Source organism: Stegostoma tigrinum, chromosome 2, assembly GCF_030684315.1.
Source record: "Stegostoma tigrinum isolate sSteTig4 chromosome 2, sSteTig4.hap1, whole genome shotgun sequence".
Taxonomy (NCBI): Eukaryota; Metazoa; Chordata; class Chondrichthyes; order Orectolobiformes; family Stegostomatidae; genus Stegostoma; species Stegostoma tigrinum.
In genome coordinates, this window is record NC_081355.1 from 76,476,681 (window position 1) to 76,498,405 (window position 21,725).

At 39.8% G+C, this 21,725-nt stretch overlaps 1 protein-coding gene across 5 annotated transcripts in view; it reads right to left on the reverse strand.

Annotated features, from left to right (window-relative positions):
* Window positions 1-2,003: 2,003 nt before the first annotated feature.
* Window positions 2,004-21,725, reverse strand: part of LOC125461933 (alpha-1,6-mannosylglycoprotein 6-beta-N-acetylglucosaminyltransferase A-like) — a 78,862-nt gene continuing 59,140 nt past the window's right edge. For all 5 annotated transcript variants that reach the window (XM_048551338.2, XM_048551355.2, XM_059654750.1 and 2 more), the window contains 3 exons: window positions 17,445-17,519; window positions 13,339-13,496; window positions 2,004-9,127 (listed from right to left, as the gene is read on the reverse strand). In XM_048551338.2, coding sequence (XP_048407295.1) covers window positions 8,911-9,127; window positions 13,339-13,496; window positions 17,445-17,519 — 450 coding nt within the window. In that variant the 3' untranslated portion in view covers window positions 2,004-8,910. The remainder of the gene's footprint in view (window positions 9,128-13,338; window positions 13,497-17,444; window positions 17,520-21,725) is intronic.

Consider the following 21,725-nt stretch of genomic DNA (forward strand, 5'->3'; position numbering starts at 1 on the left):
CTGCCTGTGGTTTCTGAATTGCCAGCAAAATATCAGCTTCATGTCTAGATAAAACAAGGGAGTGTTTTCACACACTCTAATTCAGATCTGGATAAGACATAACAGTATGCAACAGGTGCAAGTCACTTTTAAATTCTATTTGACATTGCAAAGAAGTTACCACCATATGGACTCAAACTGCAGCAGTATCCATCAGTTGCAGCATAAATACACAACTGAATTAGTCAAACATGTCTAAGTTTAATCCATGCATTCCTCCCAAATAGTGCCATAATAACAATACAATTTCATTTCAATTTACATTTTTAAAGTACCCCTGACAAGACAAACCCTCAAATAACTAAATTAGAAATATTCCTCAGCTATTTATTTCTGTATAATTTATGTTGTAACTAGGATAATTGAACATTTGGTTACACCTCCTCAGATCAGTGTAAATGTGCAAATCATCAGACAACTCATTCATTTTTCTTCAGATATTTTAAAATGATTTATAGTTACATAGCATAAAAATAATTACAAACATCCTGAAATGAATTAGCTCAACAGCTTAGCGAGCAGCTGAATCATACAGACGTTATGTGTAAATGAACTTTGGGTGGGCTTGGCTGTGTTTAGCTTGCCAATGCTTACTATAAAAGATTCATGTGAATTACGTGTTCAACGACACAAGATGCTCGGCATCTTTGGAACCGTATCCCAGCAACAATTCAATTTCTTCAGCAATCAGGAGAATTGGCAAAAGAAACTGATAATCAAAGGAAAACTAAATTCAAGTGATAAATTATTATTTTGTTTTCTGCAGTTAAGTGCTGTTAGTGCAAGGTTAAGATTTACTCTATGGTGAGGCCAGCCAGTATTTAATTAAAACAAGGCCAACTAAATAGCACCAGAGATAATGGGAACTGCAAATGCTGTAGAATCCAAGATAACAAAGTGTGGAGCTGGATGAACACAGCAGGCCAAGCAGCATCTCAGGAGCACAAAGGCTATTGTTTCGGGCCTAGACCCTTCCATCAGAGAGGGGGATGGGGAGAGGGAACTGGAATAAATAGGGAGGGAGGGGGAGGCGGACCGATGATGTAGAGAAAAGAAGATAGGTGGAGAGGAGAGTATAGGTGGGGAGGTAGGGAGGGGATAGGTCAGTCCAGGGAAGACAGACAGACAGGTCAAGGAGGCGGGATGAGGTGGTAGGTAGGAAATGGAGGTGCGGCTTGAGGTGGGAGGAAGGGATGGGTGAGAGGAAGAACAGGTTAGGGAAGCAGAGACAGGCTGGGCTGGTTTTGGGATGCAGTGGGGGGAGGGGAGATTGAAGCTTGTGAAGTCCACATTGATACCATTGGGCTACAGGGTTCCCAAACGGAATATGAGTTGCTGTTCTTGCAACCTTCGGGTGGCATCATTGTGGCACCGCAGGAGGCCCATGATGGACATGTCGTCTGAGGATTGGGAGGTTCGCAACAAATCACTGCACCTCCCAGTCACCAACCATTTTAACTCCCCCCTCCCATTCCTCAGACGACATGTCCATCATGGGCCTCCAGCAGTGCCACAATGATGCCACCCGAAGGTTGCAGGAACAGCAACTCATATTCCGCTTGGGAACCCTGCAGCCCAATGGTATCAATGTGGACTTCACAAGCTTCAAAATCTCCCCTTCCCACACTGCCTCCCAAAACCAGCCCAGCTCGACCCCTCCCCCCACTGCATCCCAAAACCAGCCCAGCCTGTCTCTGCCTCCCTAACCTGTTCTTCCTCTCACCCATCACTTCCTCCCACCTCAAGCCGCACCTCCATTTCCTACCTACCACCTCATCCCGCCTCCTTGACCTGTCCGTCTTCCCTGGACTGACCTATCCCCTCCCTACCTCCCCACCTATCTTCTTTTCTCTCCATCATCGGTCCGCCTGCCCCTCTCTCCCTATTTATTCCAGTTCCGTCTCCCCATCCCCCTCTCTGATGAAGGGTCTAGGCCTGAAACATCGGCCTTTGTGCTCCCGAGATGCTGCTTGGCCTGCTGTGTTCATCCGGCTCAACACTTTGTCAACTAAATAGCACAACCTTTTTCTGGTAATCATTGTAAGTCACTAACGGCTTTCTCCATTTAAACCTCAACATAATTTACATTTAAATATTGGGGTGAACAATTATAATAATATTTATATCTGAATATTCATCTTCAACTGCAATTCTTGTATCCCTTAAAGAGAAAAATAAGTTGCCTAAATAAATGTGGCGCTAAAGCCAGTAAATAACTGAACATACGTTAAAAAAACAGAATATACAGTACTATAATTTACTGTTTGTTGTAAGGAAAATCACTTCAGTAATCTGTTGTATTTTCTTGGGTGAATTTAGCTGGTTGTTTAGAAGGACCAATAAAGCTAAATGGATTTAAACATCTATTTAACAGAATTGTAGTAATTATAATAGGAAGTATATATCTCATAAATACAGCTTCTCCTTGAAAATATAAGAGTAGACATTTCTTTTATCTACAGGGGATGGAATGCAAAGGTTTAGACAGGTTGGCATAAGTGATTGACCTCACCGATTGCCAGTTTTGAGTGGTTGTAAGTGAAGGTGGCGGGGGCAGCATCTATAGTGCAGTCTATGTTGGAAGACTGCATATCCAGGATTTCTAAGTTAATCTGCATTTGCACTAAATCCTGAAGTTATGGTCAAATTCAGAGAGACAATACTGACCATTTGCTCTTTAAGCTCACAAATTAGTCAGAAAGGTCTGATTTGTTCCTCAACCAACCCCCCATATTAAAAGTAGTGAAATTCTGAATGTGATTCTCTGCTAGTCAAATGGGAATCTCAACAATGTTTGACAGTGCAGCTGAATCATCTAATGTCCACACATACAGTAAGGCCATTAAAGCAAAACTGAAATGGTAGTTCTGACATATTTTCTATTTCTAAACAAAAATATTGAGGTCAACTGTCAAAAACTTATATTACTGAAATTAACTGATAACAGAGAACAAAAGATCAAATTTGCAACCTTCCTGGCTTAAAAGACTCAGCTACTCTCTGGAGAAACTCATTACGCTTTTATAATACCCTGAGTAAAACATAATATTCCAATTAACTGCCCAGCAGTCACAGCAGAACAAGTGCAAGAATACTTTTAAAAAACTGTAAACAGATCCACAGTAGATACAGCAGAGTTATAGCGAAAAATAATTCCAAATATCTAATTAAATATGAAAACATACAATATTTTTAACACAATCAATATTTCCAATTAACAGAACAAAATACAATACCAACAGCAATTGATATTGGATTAACTAAGGTCTAGATTCACTTTGTATATTAAATAATAACTCAATAGTGTGCTTGAGTGTAAGTGGTACAAGAGTATCAGTGAGCAGTAATGGAACCTTCTTTGGTTTGCCTATTGACTCCTGGTCTTACATTAAAATAATGTCAATGAGGAGTAACCATAGTAGCACAATGGCTCAGTGGTTAGCTCTGCTACCTCACAGCTCCAGGATCCCCGGGTTCGATTATACCTTAAGGCAACTGTCTCCCTGTGTCTGCATGGATTTCCTCTAGGTGCTATAGCTTCCTCCCACAGTCCAAAGGTGTGCAGATTAGGTGGAGTAGTAATGCTAAAGCTAAATTGCCCATAGTATCCAGAGAGATGTGCAAGCTTGGTGGAATAGCCATGGGAAACGTGCGGTGGGGTTGGGGTGGGTAAAGAGTTCTTGATGGGATGCTGTTCAGAGGGTCAGTGAGGACTTGATAGGCCGAATGACTTGCTTCCACACAAGGGATTCAATGAAAATACTCATTGAGATTTGTTAAAAGGTCATCATGAGAGAATGTAAAATTGTTTGAAAGCCTGTTAAAATTAAATTCTGAATTCTGTTGGTTACTTTCAGTTATTAAGATGAAGGATAATATTTTAAGGCTTCATCACTAATTGTTTAGTGATTCAAAATAAGCGAAAGGTACAATGACGTCATGGATCGTTCAGATTTAAATCCTAATAATGTCGTTAAATAACTAGAATGAATGACAATCTTGTGTTGGCATGTGGTACAACTATTATGAACACAAATGTAAAAAAATTTTTAGTTAATCTAAACATAACTGATTAATACCTTATTTGCCCCTGTATATTACCACAGAAAAATACAAACTTATGAATTAATTGGTCACACTGTGATAAAGGTAAGAATTTAAAGCATTATATTTCTTATATTTCAGATGGGAGAATTTATTATCCCACATGCGAATATTACAGGGGAATTGTCACAGGAATGGAGTAGCTATTGCAGTTGCATCACAGTCAATCGTATGATACAAGGGCAGGAAGTGACGCAGGAGTGCAAAAGGCATAAGTGCATAACTCTTAATTTGTCCTGTCCTACTATCTCACACAATCTAAGTTCCTTTTGTATTGTTTTAGTGCCTGACAAATTTCAGATTGACAATAAATTATAGTTCCTGGAATTACTAAGATTTGCAAGATCACAATGTATGGCTATTATGAAGCTATCCGTAGGCAAACTATCTTTGCTAAGACAAGTGATTCGGCATACTTGGAGCCAAAGGTATAGCTATGGTGCTAAACCAACATATTAGCATCTTGAGTGAGCTACCTCAGCATGATAAAGGAGCATTGCATGAGTTCTGGTATCTGGTACATAAAGACTCATAGCAGAAAATAGGGTCAAAATGGTAAAAAGGCAAAACAAATGACTCTTCAATGCACAGAGTGTTTGGAACAAAATTAATTAATAGCACATGGAAAGGTTAATAGCTATGATCTTGCAGCCATTATGGAGACATAGTTATAAGGAAGTCAAAACTGGAAACTAAATATTCAGTGCTGTGTGATGTTTTGCAAGAACAAGTAGGAAGGAAAGAGTGGTGGGGTAGCGTTATTTTAGTATAATAGAGTAAATAGGATAACAAGAAATTGTCTTGGGTCAGATGACGTAGGATCCAAATTGATCAAGATTAGAACTAACAAGAGAAAAACGACATTGGTAGGAATTGTCTAAGGCCCCTAAACAGTAGTGATACAGTAGGATGGAGATAATATCAGGAGATAATGAGGGTAGGTAAAAAAAAGGCAGTGTATTAATCATTGGTGAATTTACTCTTCTTGTAGATTAGCAAAGTCAAATTGATAGCCATTAGAAAGAATTGATACAGTATATGAGTAGTGGGAATCAGTGTTAGGCCACAGTTAATGACAATATTTAATGAGTTGGATGACACCAGTGAATACACTTACAGCCAAGTTTGCAGCTGCCATAAAAATAAGCGGGAAGGCAAGTGCTGAAGATGATAGAGTCTACAGAGATATCTAGATATGTTAGGTGAATGGACAAGAGCTTAGCTTAATTTGGGGAAATGTGAGATAATGTACTCTGACAGGGAAAACAGAGAAACTGAATATTATCTAAATGAATAAATCCACAGAATGCTTCAATGCAGAGTTCTGGGTGTGTCCTCATGCACATGTCACAAAAAATTAGCATTTAAGCTCAACAGGTAATAGAGAAGAAAAATGGAATGTTGGCCTTAATTTCAAAAGAAATGGAGTATAAACTATAAATATATAAAGCACAAGTTAGACCACACCTAGGATACTGTGAACAGGTTTTGTCCCTTATTTAAGGGAAAACACATTGGATTGGCTGCAGTCCAAAGGTTAACTAGGTTCAGCCTAGGTCACCATGGATTTTCTTCCAAGAGGTTGAACAGAGGCCTACACTTATTGGAGTTTAGCTGTCGAGGTTAGGTTTCTCAGTATATTTAAGTTTAGGTAGACAGATTTTTAGCCAGTAAAGAATTCAAGGGTTATGGGGAAAAGGCAGGAAAGTGGAGTTGAGGATGATCAAATCTGCCAAGATCTTGTTGAATGGCAGACCAGACTCAATGGGCCAAAGATTACTTTAAGATGACAGGGGCATTCCAGTTCCCACACAGAACAGGTCAGCATGCAGAGGTATCGACTTCTTGCATAGCGACCAAATATTTTTGCACAATGAAAAAATAAACTAATTGGCCAAAATAATCAAAAAGTATGACAAAGACTTGTTTTTAAACGGGAAGGGTTGAAGTGTTCTGCAATGCACTGGCTGGAAAACTTGGTTGGAGCACATTAAGTCAAAACCTTCAAAGGGGAAAAATATCAATACTTGTGAAGATTTGCAGGGCTTTGGGAAAAAGAAGAGGTTGCATAGTTCTTTTATACATCTCACTGGTGCTGCGATTGGATTCTAATACTTTGTGATGTCTCCATTCAAATACTTGGATGGTGGAATTTTCTGGCCTGTGGAATAATTCTAGACTACCTAACCACAAATGCATGAACTGGATATAACTATTTACCTGAGACATAAATAGTGACAAAATATGAAGCACTCAAAAAAAGTTTCAATTTATCTAAGTTCACTAAAAGAAACAAAAAAAAAATCAAACCTATACTCTGGATTTTTTCAAATCTACAGTTTCATCACAGTGATGGTGCGTGAGGATGTATGTGTGGTGACTGTGGCATCTTGCACAGATCTTCTCGATCAATAGGAATATTGAGAGAGTTGTTAGCAAAGCGTATGGGAGCTTGGCTTTCATAATTTGAAGTATTGAGTAGGAATATAGGGTAATTATGCTGCACCTTTATAAAGCTCAAATTAGGCTACAACTACAGAATTACATGTAGCTCACAGCAGGAGAGCAGTTAGGTGGCTTTTTAAAAGTGTAATCTTACTGTTCTATCTTTGTGAATTTACAATAGAGAGTAGATTGGGTTCCTTTTTGATGCTTATTGAGGTCTGCCTCTTAATTAGTTGTTAAAAATATAAAACATAGGTTATGAAGTTAGTTTGGAGCAATTTTTTTTAAAAAAGAGCAGTCTGTGCTATTTTCTGGCTATGTAGGTTAAGGTGCAAAAGATGGCCTTTAGTAGAGTGATGTGCTCTTCCTGTCAGATGTGGGAGATTAGGGAGAGTTTCCATATTACTGATGATTAACGTCTGCAGGGAGAGTGGTTGTGAATCCTATCGGATTACGTGGATCAGTTGAAGCCGCAGTTAGAAGCAATGAGGAATTTACAGGAGCTGCGGGTGTGATGGATGGCAGTTACAGGAATGGAAATAAAGCAAATATACAGTCAGGTAGATGGGTTAACTGAAGGAAAGGTAGGGGAGGGAGGAAGGTAGAATAGGAGTCCCCTGTCGCTGTCCCCATCCCAAACAAGTATGCTGTTTTGGAAAAATATAGGAGATGATCAACTCTCAGGTGAATGTAGCACTGACAGCCAGGTTTCTAGACTGTGATTGACTCTAATGTAACAAGAGGTACGTCAGATTCCGAGCGATCAATGGTGATACTGGTGTTAGAGAGACAGTTCTCCGGCCCACAGTGAGACATCAGAATGGCATGTTGGCTTCCTGGTGCCAGAATCAAGGACATGTTGGAGATCGTGCAGAATATTCTCAAAGGGGAGAGGGACAAGCAGGAAGTAACAAAGAGGATTGATGATGGCAGAGCGACAGACGTGATCTATATGGACGTCGGTAAGACGTTCGACAAGGTTCCTGATGGTAGACTGGTTAGCAAGATTAGGTTACATGGAATACAGGGAAAACTAGCCATTTGGATACAGAATTGGCTCAAAGGTAGAAGACAGAGGGTGGTGTTGAAGAATTGTTTTTCAAACTGGAGGTTTATGACCAGGGGTGTGCCACATGGATCAGTGCTGGGTCCACTGCTTTTCATCATTTATATAAAATGATTTGGATGCGAACATAGGCGGTATGGTTTGTAAGTTTACAGATGACACCAAAATTGGAAATGTAGTGGACAGCAAAGAAGGTTACCTCAGAGTACAATGGGATCTTAATCAAGTGGACCAGCCAGTGGCAAATGGAGTTTGTTAGATAAATGTGAGGTGCTGATTTTGGAAAGGCAATTCAGGGCAAGACTTGTACACTTAATTGCAAGGTCTTGGACTGTGTTGCTGAACAAAGATCTTGGAGTGTAGGTTCATAGTTCCTTGAAAGCAGAGTCACAGGTAGATAGGATAGTGAAGGTGGTGTTTGGTATGATTGATTTTGTTGCTCAGTGCATTGAGTAAAGGAGGTGGGAGGTCATGTTGCAGCTGTACAGGACATTGGTTAGGTCACTTGGAATACTGCATGCAATTCTCATCTCCCTGCTATAGGAGCAATGCTGTGAAACTTGAAAGGGTTCAAAAAAGATTGCCGAAGATGTTGCCAGGGTTGGAGATTTTGGGCTACTGGAAGAGCCTGAATAGGCTGGGACTATTTCCCCTGGAGTGTACAAGGCTGAGGGGTGATCTTCTAGAGGTTTATAAAATCATGAGGGGCATGGATAGGTAAATACACAAGGTCTTTTCCCCAGGGTGGGGGAGTTCAAAACGAGTGGGCATAGGTTTAAGGTGAGAAGGGAAAGATTTAAATGGACCCAAGGGGCACCTTTTTAATGAAAGGGGTGGTGCATGTATGGAATGAGCTGCCAGAGGAAGTGGTGGAGGCTGGTACAATTACAATATTTCAAAGGCATTTGGGGTATATGAATAGAAAGGGTTTAGAGTGACATGAGGCAAATGAGAGCAAATGGGATTAGATTTATTTAGGAAATCTGGTTTGCATGGATGAGTTGGATTGACGGGTCTGTTTCCATCCTGTACATCTCTATGACTGTGAAGAACAGATAATATTGTTAAGATGCCTAATGGCAGTGGAAGACAGACTAAGTTTCAGTAGTTTCTAAGTTACCCATGATACCACATGATTGAAATAAGGCATTGAGGGAAGCGGTTTCTGGTCCATCTCTTGTCACCATTGGCATCATTATGCTGTTCCTGCAACAACACTGACAGATGGATTCTTTCATTTCAGTAAACAAGGCAGCTTAGTTATGTGCTTCATTTTTCAAACAATCCTGGCAGAAAGCAACCTGTCCTTTAACATAATCTCGACATGGACAGATTCGATTGTAATGTTCATGTGATCCTGCACAGCTGAAGAGCAAGTAATCCGACTGGAACAAGCACATGTTGTTTTCCGGGTTAAATGCTGGCAGAAACAAATCACTTTCTGTTTTTAAAGAATTGCAGTATATTTCATATCTACAAAAGAAAATAAATAATTTTCACAAATCTCATGTTGACAATTATGCACATAAATTTCAAACATTAATTTTAAAATGGGTCAATATATTTTTGATGGCCAAAAGTATTAAAGGATATCAGGCAAGTCTCAGCCAATTCATGAATGGTGGGAAAGACCTGAAGGGCTAAATTACCCATTCCCATTCCTATGTTAGCTTCATCCTTGTTCGTAGAATATCAGGAAAATACTTGATTAAGTTTCTGATAACACATGATGTTATGTCTCAGTATATGCAAGTTTTCTTGTTTCCTACAATCATACAACAGCAAACATTGAAATAAAACAGGATCATGTGACATTGACTCTCAAGATTAAATGACCTGGATGAAGGCGTAGAAGGATGGATTAGTAAATTTGCAGAGGTCACTAAAGTTGGTGGAATTGTGGATAGTGCGGAAGGATGTTGCAGGTTACAGAGGGACATAGATAAGCTGCAGAGATGGGCTGAGAGGTGGCAAATGGAGTTTAATGCAGAAAACTGTGAGGTGATTCACTTTGGAAGGAGTAACAGGAATACAGAGTACTGGGCTAATGGTAAGATTCTCGGTAGTGTGGATGCGCAGAGAGATCTCGGTGTCCACGTATATAGACCCCTGAAAGTTGCCATCCAGGTTGATAGGGTTGTTAAGATGATGTATGGTGTATTAGGTTTTATTGGCAGAGGGATCGAGTTTCGGAGCCATGACGTCACGGTGCAGCTGTACAAAACTCTGGTGTGGCCACACTTGGAGTATTGCGTACAGTCCTGGTCGCTGCATTATAGGAAGGATGTGGAAGCATTGGAAAGGGTGCAGAGGAGACTTACCAGAATGTTGCCTGGTACAGAGGGAAGGTCTTATGAAGAAAGGGTGAGGGACTTGAGGCTGTTTTCGAGAGAGAGAAGAAGGTTAAGAGGCGACTTAATAGAGACATACAAGATGATCAGAGGATTAGATAAGGTGGACAGTGAGAGCCTTTTTCCTCGGATGGTGACGGCTAGCACGTGGGGACATAGCTTTAAATTGAGGGGTGAGAGATATAGGACGTCAGAGGTAGGTTCTTTACTTAGAGAGCAGTAAGGGCGTGGAATGCCCTGCCTGCAACAGTAGTGGACTCACCAAGTTTAAGGGCATTTAAATGGTCATTGTATAAACACATGGATAATGGTGGAATAGTGTAGGTTAGATGGGCTTCAGTTTGGTTTCACAGGTCAGTGCAGCATCGAGGGCCGAAGGGCCTGTACTGTGTCGTAGTGTTCTATGTTCTATGTCTTAAGATAAAAATGAGTTTTATTTTGAATCATTTGCTTTCTGTTTTTTTTAATGTGTAATGAAATATCAAATTAGGAGCAAGAGTAGCAAAGCCCTCTTGAGCCTGCTGTGCAATTTGTTAAGATTATGGCTGATCTGACCTGACTGCGACCTTGACTTTCCTTTTGTGTCTACCCATTTAGGAGTTCCTTATTAGTCAAAAATCTATCAAACTCAGCTTTTGAAACCTTCAACAACATGGCCTCCGCTGTTCTCTAGGGATGAGAATTCCATAGATTCATGACTATCTGGGAGGACAAAAATCTTGTCACCATCCAACCCCCGTAAGTTCCAACCATGTTCCCTAGTTCTAGTTGCTGCACCCAGAAGGGGATAAGTCCTTTCAGCATTCACTTTGACATGTCTCCTCAGGATCCTATCTTCATTAGGGTCAGGTCTCATTCTTCCAAAATCCAATGACGTTGGCACTACTAGTTCAATTTTTCCCTCAAGATAAACCCTCATTCTAGGAGTTAGTTAACTGAACCTTCCTTTTCTGTTTCCAATGCAATTATGTGCTTTCTTAAATTTGGAAGTCAAACTGCACACAGTACTCTAAACATAGCAACACCAGTGTCCTACATCAGCAACACTTCCCTACTTTTAAATTTTATTTCCTTTGCAATTTTAACATTAGCAATGTTCACCAATCAATCCTCTATTCATGCAAATCTATTACCTTCTATACCAAAAATTCTTACTTTGTGTAGCAACCTTCGATGTGACACATTGTCAAATGCTTCTAGAATTCCAAACAAATGTTTACAAATTCTCCGTTATCCAAATTACCTTTCTTAAAGATTTCTAATGAATTAGTCAAACAGAATGTGTTTCATTCAAAGCACTAATTGAAAGCACTCAATTCGTCACATGAACACCTCAAAATATGACTACCTGTGTGTTATTTCATATCTCATTCAATATTCATAACAATGCTGGTTTGCAGTGGTTATAATGATAATGATGTTGCCAATGCAGCTGGAAGGCCTTACTAGAAGTATATTTTAAATAGTTGTTGCTACAATTATTGCTGAAATAAATTGCTAAAAAGTTTATTTTAAGTTGTTCTTATCACTTTGAATTTGAAACTGCTTTCTCATATTCTTTTAAAAGAAATATCTTATTCAATACTATATGCTGAGGATAATTTTCTTCATCACTTTTCAGACTGATTCTCTCTTTTTGGGTGGTGACACGATTCACTGACATGCTGTATTTAAATCCATGGAATCAACTGCTCACAAATTGAGTCATGATCAAGTCATACGTCCATATCTCGTACAGGTACTTTAGTTGGTTGTTTATTTTCTTTCTCTCATGAGAAACACAATGGTTGATTCTGTCTTTAAAAATAGCTAAATTATTTTGTTTTTATTTCTCTTCAAAATTCAATTCTGTTGTTAGCTGGATAAAATCATAAAGTTAGAATAAAATTGGTAAGTCCAGTCACTTAGATTGAAGAACGAAGTTTTGCTTCAACAGAGAGAAAAGACAAGGAGTGAACCTGAGTCCAATGTTAGAATTTCTGCCTCTGAGTTGAAAGGTTATGGTCACACAGACAAGTAGAAATGAGTGTTCTGTTCTCTGACCTGACATTTGGTACAGTATTCATGTCTGAGTACAGCTTTTGCGCAATCCAGCTGCACTTGATTTCCTCTCTTCAGCTGTTGGTAAACTCTCAATATGAAATGAAGTAAAGTCTGGTAAAACCTATCTACACAAACTCCAAATACATTTGGCAAGTAGAAGTTCAGTGTATTTGGTGCTTACATAATATTCTTGAGGTCGTTTGTGAAGCTGCCTAACTCATAGTTGGGAGGAGTATCAACAAATACCTGCATAGTCAGTTACCAGGCTGCATGGCACCAAAGGCAATTTACCCGCATCAGTGGCAGTCATCTATTTTACTGCTACAGAAAGTTATATCACTGTGTTGCTTCATAGAGTGACTAGGGGTGACTTTTGTGGGCATTTTCTCATAAGTTTAACTAATCTCTCCAAGAAATAAGGATCTACACAATTGGAAGATCTTGTGACTGTTTAAAACCAATATTCAAATCGGTGAAGCTAGAAATGATTTTATTGTGAAGTATGGATTTCAATATTTCCAAAGCAGCATCTGAAACAACCACAAGACATAATCCAGTGGTACTTAATTTTACAACTAGATTTTTGACTGTGGATACTAGTAGTTGCCATATGGTCAAGAGGCATCTATAGTCCATACAACTACTGCATCATGACATTATTCATATGGCTGTTGTATTAGTCACTTAGTGAAAATAGGGATCAATAAAACAAAAAAAAACAAACTTTCCCAGTTACCTAAATCGTGTCTTTGGTTTTATTAGTTTACTTGTCACTTACGGTACTTATCTATTTCATGAAGAACTGAGGACGGGACAGTAGCTCATTGATTAGCCCTGCTGCTTCACAGCGCCAGGGACCCGGGTTCGATTCCATCCTCTGGCGACTGTCTGTGTGGAGTTTGCACATTCTCCCCGTGTCTGCGTGGGTTTCCTCTGGGTGCTCCAGTTTCCTCCCACAGTCCAAAGATGTGCAGGCTAAATGGACTGGCCATGCTAAATTGCCCATAGTGTTTAGGGATGTGTAGATGAGGTAGGTTATTGGGGGACGAGTCTGGGTGGGATGCCCCACCGGTCGGTGTGGACATGTTGGGCTGAAGGGCCTGTTTCCACACTGGAATTCTATGATTCTAATTTAACTTGTGATAGGATAGTAAAAGCAATTTTGAATCAAGTCATTTGAATACCTGTATGCACAGTATTTCTGTTTTCTAAATAAGATTTGAGCATTAGAATTTCCCTGTAAGAGGGGGTGGTACAGTGATGATATTAAGGTTAGAGGGGAACTCTTACCTCTGCAGCTCAACTTCTTTGTTGAGTTGATAGAAGAAGGCAGGTTCACACATTAATTGCTCTCTTTGGCAGGCTTCAACACATGACTGGGAAGGTTTGGCCATTTTAACTCTAAGTGCAGTTAGCGGTGGCCATTTTTCTCTTTGACGGCAGAAATCCTGTAGTAAAGGCATGAAATTTACAAGATCAGATTCAAAGCAAAGCATTCTGGATCAACTGCAGTAAATTGAACATTCAGAATCAGAGCTATGAATTGGGATATTACAATTTTGGGTCTCTTGGCTACCGTGGTGCTATCTATTTTTATGAGCATTTTAAACTATCTTAAATACAGATGTGTGACGATACTACCCCAAAATCTAAAACAAATGTGATTACTTGAACGACCAAAATGACAGCCCAAACATTTGCATTAGGTTAACAGGCCACAGGAAATTCCACCACTGATATTGTCACATTCTGTGCAGTGATGTCAGCATCTCAGGGGGAAGGTTTGATGAAAAGACTATAGTAAGGGGCCAAAGGGGCACAGAGAAGATGATGTTTCACCTCCTTAGCAGGGAGGTATGCTGGGGACAGATTATAAATCCTACAAGCGAGTGACTATCAGTGCGTTTTTGGCTGGGTAGAAGGAACAGCTAGACTCGGTGGCTCTGAAAATGTTTTCTATAGGCCGCAAACCCTGGAATATACTTTTAAACAGAAATCACAGATGAGATTCTTGGAAGCTGCAGTTTCCTCAAGTTGAGCTGACAAGGACACTGCAAACCTGAGCATGCATGAGCACTGTGCCCCCTAGTGGTGGTATTAACAATAAATGCAGTATACAATTTGCCCCAATTTGCATCTCAGAGGGGGTTAGGAGGATGTTTTAACAATAGAACCACTTGATGATCAGAACTGAATATGACACCTTTTGCAAATGCCTTCACATAGATTTATCCAACCACTACAAACTGCAACTTGGAACTTTCAACTGCTGGTAATAGCTGCCTGAGATACTAACTGACCTGGTAAAGAGACTGGCGTGCACAATCCTGAAACAGCGGAGCAGGCAACAGATAAAGTGATTAAAAGGATATCAGTCAGTGCAGAGAATACAAGTCTTCGGGGAAACAGTATGAGAAGCAAGATAACAAAGTGAAGCTGGATGAACACAAGTGTGAGGAGCAATCTGTCTTTCAGTGATCAGATTCCAAGACTCTGAGCTTGGAGATTAGATAACGTGGGCTTCAGAGTTCAGAAATAGATCAGGGGAATTACAGGTAGCAAGTCCTTAATGGCACTCTATCAGAGAGTTCAAAATAAGGAGATTGAGTATAACTGATATTCTGCTGTTGAGGATGATGGTTTCTTTGGAATTAGTGTTAAAGACAAGTCGATGAGCATCAATGGTGGTAGTACATGATGGACAGTATGGGATGAGGATGGTCAGAAAAGTGTTGCTGATAGAGGAATTTCATAGTTTGCAGAATAGACAGCAATTTCTGTTGCTGCAGATATGACTCCAGAGTGGTATCTTGCTTCCCTATACCAGGGTGCAGGTTGCCTCTAAGTGACTTCAGAACATTCAGAAGGGGGATGATAGACCACAGGATGAACCACCAAAAGTGATGGTCCGTGTTTATGTCAACAGGATGTCAAGAGGTAAAAAGGATGATATTAGGAGGAGGAAAGAACATGCAGAGCCTCAAAATGTCAACCTCCAGATCAATTTTTTTACAACATGCTCGTGAGGAGAAACAGGAGAATAACACATGAACCAATGTCTGGAAAGATGGAGCAAAACCTGGACAATATTTAGGTTGGTCTAATAAGTGGCAAGTATTCACATTTCCATCTGGAGAAAGTCTAACCATTTCCCTTTAACATTCAATGGCACTACTATCATCTTACCTCCTAACATTAAACAACATTATTACCAAGCATGGGTCATGACAGAAATGTAAATACAACAACCAGATAAATACTGAGCTACCACAGGCTGGGTATTCTATAGTAAATAAAGCCCTAAAATCTTTGCATACTCTTAATTTATCTGGACAATCACAGCTACATCAACATCAAATATGCTCAAAATAAAAATGGGCCACAGAAACCTGCTTTATCAGCACTCTATCCACCACCTTAACCGTTCACTCCCTCCAAGTCACAGACACAATTTGTTGCAGTATGTACTATCTAAAAGACGAACTGCAGCAACTGACCGAGGCTTCTTTGACAACACCTTCTGGACTCATGACTTCAAATGCCTACAACACAGGCAGCAAGCATGTTGGATCACCAATTCCCCTCTCCTAGACACTTGGAAAGATACCACGCCTCCTCTGTTACTGGATCAAAAAAACTCAGAACATCCCTATCAAACAATATTCTGGGTTTCCTTGGACCAAACGCTGTTGCAGTTCAGGAAAATGACCCACTGCCATATTCTCCAGAGAAATTAAGAATACTGCAAAGGTTTTCAGGACTTATTTACTATAGAACACCAGCCTCTGGTAGCTCAGTATTTATGTGGCCGGTGTGTTTACATTTCTGATTGTCATGAGCAATGCTTGGTAATGAGTGTTGTTTGATGGTGATATGCAAATGACAGTAAGTCCATGGAATGTTAAAGGGAATTGGTTAGCCTGTCCTTTTAGAATAGCTAGAATTATGTGGCACTTGAGTGGTCCCAAAATACTTGCATTGTCACTAATAATGGATAAGAAATGAATGCTGACCTTGACAGCAACCTCCATACTCTATAGTTCAATGAAACAAAAACGAGGCAAATATGAATTGGACAGTAAGCACAACATAAACAGAAAAACACTCAAAGTGTCATGCCTGAAGCACAAAGGCAGAAATTTCAAAAACCATGGAAGAATCCAATCTCTGTTTGTAGAGAAGAGGAGCTCAAAAACACACAGCAGAAATGTCTGGAAAACCAAAGCATAAACTACAAAAGTATTTCACAATTACTGCTTAGGGGCAGACTGCTGGATGCTGTTCCACGGGACACTCTCTGGTCGCTTGATAAGAAATGCAGAGCCATAAAGTGACATTGCAGCTTGTATTGATCACTGCATTGTGCAATGTGCTTTTCCATGAGACAAGTTGCCCAACATTATCTCAGACAAAAAGGAGACTGACAAAACTGCAAGGATAAATGGGAGCAGATTTTAGAATTCTGATGATAACTTTCTTTTAGAATTTCCAGAAATGTTTACATCTGTAGATGTATGCTCAGTTCTATTCATAATGAACACCATATTTTAGTTTCATAAGAATATATCTTCAGGAAGGGGGATGGGGCATTGATTTGATTGATACTGACAAATCCTACTGATGAATTACAAAAAAAGCATTCTACATAATGTGACAGAGTATAAATAGAAGGGCCAGTCAGACAGCCAACTAACAGTGGAGGTAACATCTGGTTCAGCAATGGAGAACTCTTTTCTCAAGTCCAGAGCTAATCAAAACCAGACTATTAACTAGAAATGTTAATTAAAGAAGCCTACAGCAAGGAGCGTGTGGCATACTTGTATAAATGTTCCAGTTTATTTTGAGGTTTATATAGATAGTTAAATCCAGAAGAAACATGATTACATTTTATACTTTGCATATTGATTTGTTATTGGTAAAATAAAATAAAGCACCTAAGCAATTGATATCTCACCCTGCTTCGCCGAAGTATTTGCAGGCAGCCATTAGAAAAACTGATGAATCATGAGGGTATGTGCAGAAGTCATGACATCCAGTTCATTAATACACTGCGTTACAACTATCATGTAGATATTGGCAATAAGGGAACAATATGGATCCTGATTACAGGATGAGCACACAGTTCCAGTTGCAACTGGGCTAATTTTCCTCAAGTCACATCTCATAAAAAAGCTCTTACTACCAACTCACCAGAGATCTTCTAACTCGCTTCTAACTGGAAATCAAAACAGAACTTGCTGGTCTTTATGTCTTAGCTATATACTGGGTATAATTATCAAATCATTGGAGATTTTACAAGTTCTTATAAACTGTATGTTAAGCATTTTTACAACCCAGATCCATTTGGAAATATGATTTTATAATGATAATATTCTCACGTCAAATAATATACATACTTGTTTTTCGATAAAAACATTTAATCTCTCCAGCATTCCTTCACTTGTGAATTCATATGGCAAATATGGGTCAACCTGTTCGAAAGAAAAAGCAGACAATGTTGATTATGTTATCACGAAAGGAAGAAAGAAATTGCATTTGTTGAACATCATGACCTCAGGCCATGCCAAACCACATTTCAACCATTTAAGTATCCTGTGGTTGGTTGGCTTACCAAGCTGATTCGTTGTTCCACAAACGTTTCATTACCCTGTTGGGTAACATCAGTGTAGGCCCCAATAAAGCACTTTTGCGTTTTCCTGTCTGGTATTTAAACTCTGGTATCTGTTGAGCTGGGTTACCTCAATTCCAGTTTTACTTTGCAGTGCAGCATATATAGGGTCTAGCCCTGTTTGTTGATGGCCTTCTTAGTGGAAAACCAGGCCTCTAGGAATTCCCGTGCTTGCCTCGGGATCCTGGTGTTGTCCCAATCAAACTGGTGGTTTTCCTTGTCCGTGTGGATGGAGGTAAGTGAATATCGGTTGTGTATTTTTGTTGCTAGTTGGTATTCGTGGCTAATTTTCTTCCTGCCTGCCCAATGTAATGTTTGTCGCATTCTCTGCGAGGAATCTTGTATATGATGTTGGTTCAGTCCATAGTGGGTAACGAGTCTTTGGTTCAGGTTAGCAGTTGGCACAGGGTTGATGTGGGTGTAAGCACTACTGTGATGACCAGTGGTCGTAGGAGCCTTGTGGTTAGTTCAGATATGTTCTTGATGTATGGTAGCGTGATGAGTGTGTCAGGGCATGCAGTATCTTCCTGTTGTTGTTAGTGTAATAGGCATTGTCTGACCTGTTGTTCAGGTATCTGTTGTACTTGAATACTTGGATGAGCTACTACCCCAAAACAAAGTATCTCCAAGTATTCAAGGACAACAGATACCTGAACAACGGGTCAGACAATGCCTATTACACGAACAACAACAGGAAGATACTGCATGCCCTGACATCATACATCAAGAACATATCTGAACTGACAATCCTCCTACAACCACGGGGCATCAGAGTAGCGCACAAACCCCCATTAACCCAACGCCAACTACTAATCCGAACCAAAGACACGTTACCCACTATGGACAGAACCATCATATACAAGATTCCTTGCAGAGACTGCGACAAATGTTACATTGGACAGGCAGGAAGAAAATTAGCTACAACAGTACACAAACATCAACTAGCAACAAAAAGACACGACTGATACTCATGCATCATCATCCACATGGACAAGGAAAACCACCAGTTTGATTGGGACAACACCAGAATCCTGAGGCAAGCACGGGAATTCCTAGAGGCCACTAAGAAGGCCATCAACAAACAGAGTTTGACCATATGTATGCTCCACTACAAAGGAAAAACCGGAATTGAGGTAACCCAGTTCAACGGACACCAGAGTTTAAATACCAGCCAGGAAAACACAAAAGCACTTCATCAGGGACTGCACTGATGATGTTTCCCAGCAGGATAATGAAATGTCTGCAGAACAATGAACCAGCTCAGGGAGCCAACCAACCACAACATGCAAAACCCAAGCTATAAATCTACACAAAAACATTTGAGTATCTATTTGGAAAGTGGTCACCATTTCAACTGTAGAAATCCAGTGAACACTCAGCCAGGTTTGTTTAAGTTTTTAAATGTCGTTAATTGAAAGTTAACTATTGTCCAAGACATCAGACAGGATCCTCACCCATTCTCCAAACAACCAGAGAGCTTTTCCATTGTATGAAGAAAGCAGATAGAGCCTCAGTTTAATCTGAGCCAATACCATGCTTCCACAATAGTGCACCACAGTATCTATGTAGACTTGATGCTTAAAACATAAAAGCAGAACTTGAACCCATAGCCTTCTGAATGAAAGGCGAGAGAGAGGCAGAGCTCCAAAAACTGGGTCTCTATTGCATTTATAACTCAGCAATACTTCACACTAATAAAACTAAGATAGTAGTGCTATATTTGTGTGCTTGACTGACGGGTCATCCTTTAGGTAACAGTTGAATCTAGGCTCTGTCCTTTTACATGAATTCCAATTTTAGAATCACCATTTGTATTTCAGATATCTGCATGATATTCAGCATTTCTTGTAGTGTCTTCAACTTGGCTCCCATTTGTCATATTGTTGTAATGGCTGTACCAAATATTTGGTGGAGTTGGAGGCTGGAAATTCATTATCAGCAAATGAGCTGTTGGGCTGATTCACAGGCTGACCAATGCCCACCTTGTCCTCAGAACACGCAGGGTCATTCTTCTCCTTGCCGGATTTTATATGCTTCCTTCCCCCTCTGCTGTTCCACTATAGCAATTTACACCTGGTCTAGAAATTTTTTTAAAAAAACCTTTCTCATCATGAATTCGTTTTGTTTTGCACCAAAACTGCTAACTTAATCACACCTGTCTTCACCTTCTACCTTAACACAGACCTTCCCTTTTCTGTTTTCCTCCTCCTTGCATTTTTCCTGGCTCAACACTTGCTAATTATCTTTCATCAGAAGAAAAATGTTAAGTAATCATGTTGATGTGTTAACCCAGCTTCTGTCAATTTGTATAGAAGCTCTCCAACCTCTGGAGTGTTTTCCATTATTTTAGTTTTTTTGTTATAAGACAAAAACAATGTTGATATTCTAAAAATCTGCCTGTTTTACCAATGTCCTTTAAGGAAGGGAATCTGTCATTCTCACTTGGTCTGACCTTAATGTAATTCTAGACCCAGTGCAGTACAGTTGACAATTAAGTGCCCTCTGAAATGCCCTAGCAAGCCAACACATTTAAAGGCCATTAGGGATAGGTACTTGCAGTGACATCTTTCTTTTCTGCATGGATTCGATGTCAGTGGCCAGACCCACAAGCATCCGTGACCAGTTTGAACTGGCTTTGGAAGCCTTGTGAATTGAGGCAAGGCCATGTTTGAGAGGAACTGGGCTGTTAGATCCTTCACCTCCTTCACCATCAGATCAGATTACCTGACGGTGCTGGGCATATAATTTAGAATGTTTTACTGGCAGTTCGCAAGCCTATACACCAAGACAAACCTAACTGCACCTGGAGGACCAAACTGGTCAAAGATACACTGCCTCAACTGAATACTGCATACTGCTAAATTCCAAAGTCCGGGTTTACCTTCTGTGGGCCAGACTAGAAGAATGGAAGTGCAACTTATTATCAAAATGGAGGGAAACTTCAAAGTGCTTCAATGCTGAGGAATCTGAGTAACTTTGTGCATGAATCACTGAAAATTACTATGTCGGTAAAAAAGATAATAAGAAAAGCAAATGGAATTTTGGCAATTGTTGCTGAAGGAACAGCATAAATATTTAGGGAAATGTTACATAACTGTACAATTCATTTGTGAGACTGTACTTTAAGTACAGTGTAATAGGTTTGGTCCCCCTACTCGAGGAGGGATCAAGTTGCAATGGAGACAGCTCAGAGGAGATTCACTAGATTGATTCCAAAGGTGAGGGGTTTGTCATAACGAAGAGATGCAGCAGTTTAGGCTTATACCTTCTAGAGTTTGGAAGAATGAGAGGAGATCTAATGGAGTTTTATAAGCTGCTAAACAGGGGTGGCTGTGGGTCTTTCCTCTTGTGAAGCAATCTCGAACATGAAGTCATACTTGTTAGATAAAATAAAAGTAGTAAATTTGCAACAGATGGCAAGAAATTACTTCTCTCAAAGAATAGTCAATCTATGGAATTCAGTACTCCAGAGTGCAGTGGATGCTGGGACACCAAGTTTAAGGAGAAGGCCAGATTTTGAATTAGTAATAGGTTGAAAGGTTAGGGGGCAAGCTCAGGAAAGTAGAATTGAGACCGAGATGAGACCAGCCACGACAATATTGATTGGAGGAGAAGGCTCGAGTGCTGAATTGCCTACTTCAGCTCCTAGTTCCAATGTTCTCATATTAAAGCATGGGGCAGCCCCTGGCAAAGCACAGTGAAGAAAGTCCAAAAACTGATGTCTTTCTGCCATAATATACTATAAAATCTGTCAGGGTGTATGCTTGTTTTATGATGCTTGTAAATCTTAACATATTTAGCACATGTTCCAATTTTGTATTTGGTTTGAGATACCGAAGACTGCACGGTGTTGCCTGACAAACATAATATTTTACTGCACCTTTTGCAATGTTTGATTTGAATTGTTTTGTAATGTACTTAGAGATATTTTAATGAACAAAGGTATATTTTTGCAAATCAAACATTACCGAAGGGCAACAAATGCCAGTGATATTTGCACCCTATAAAA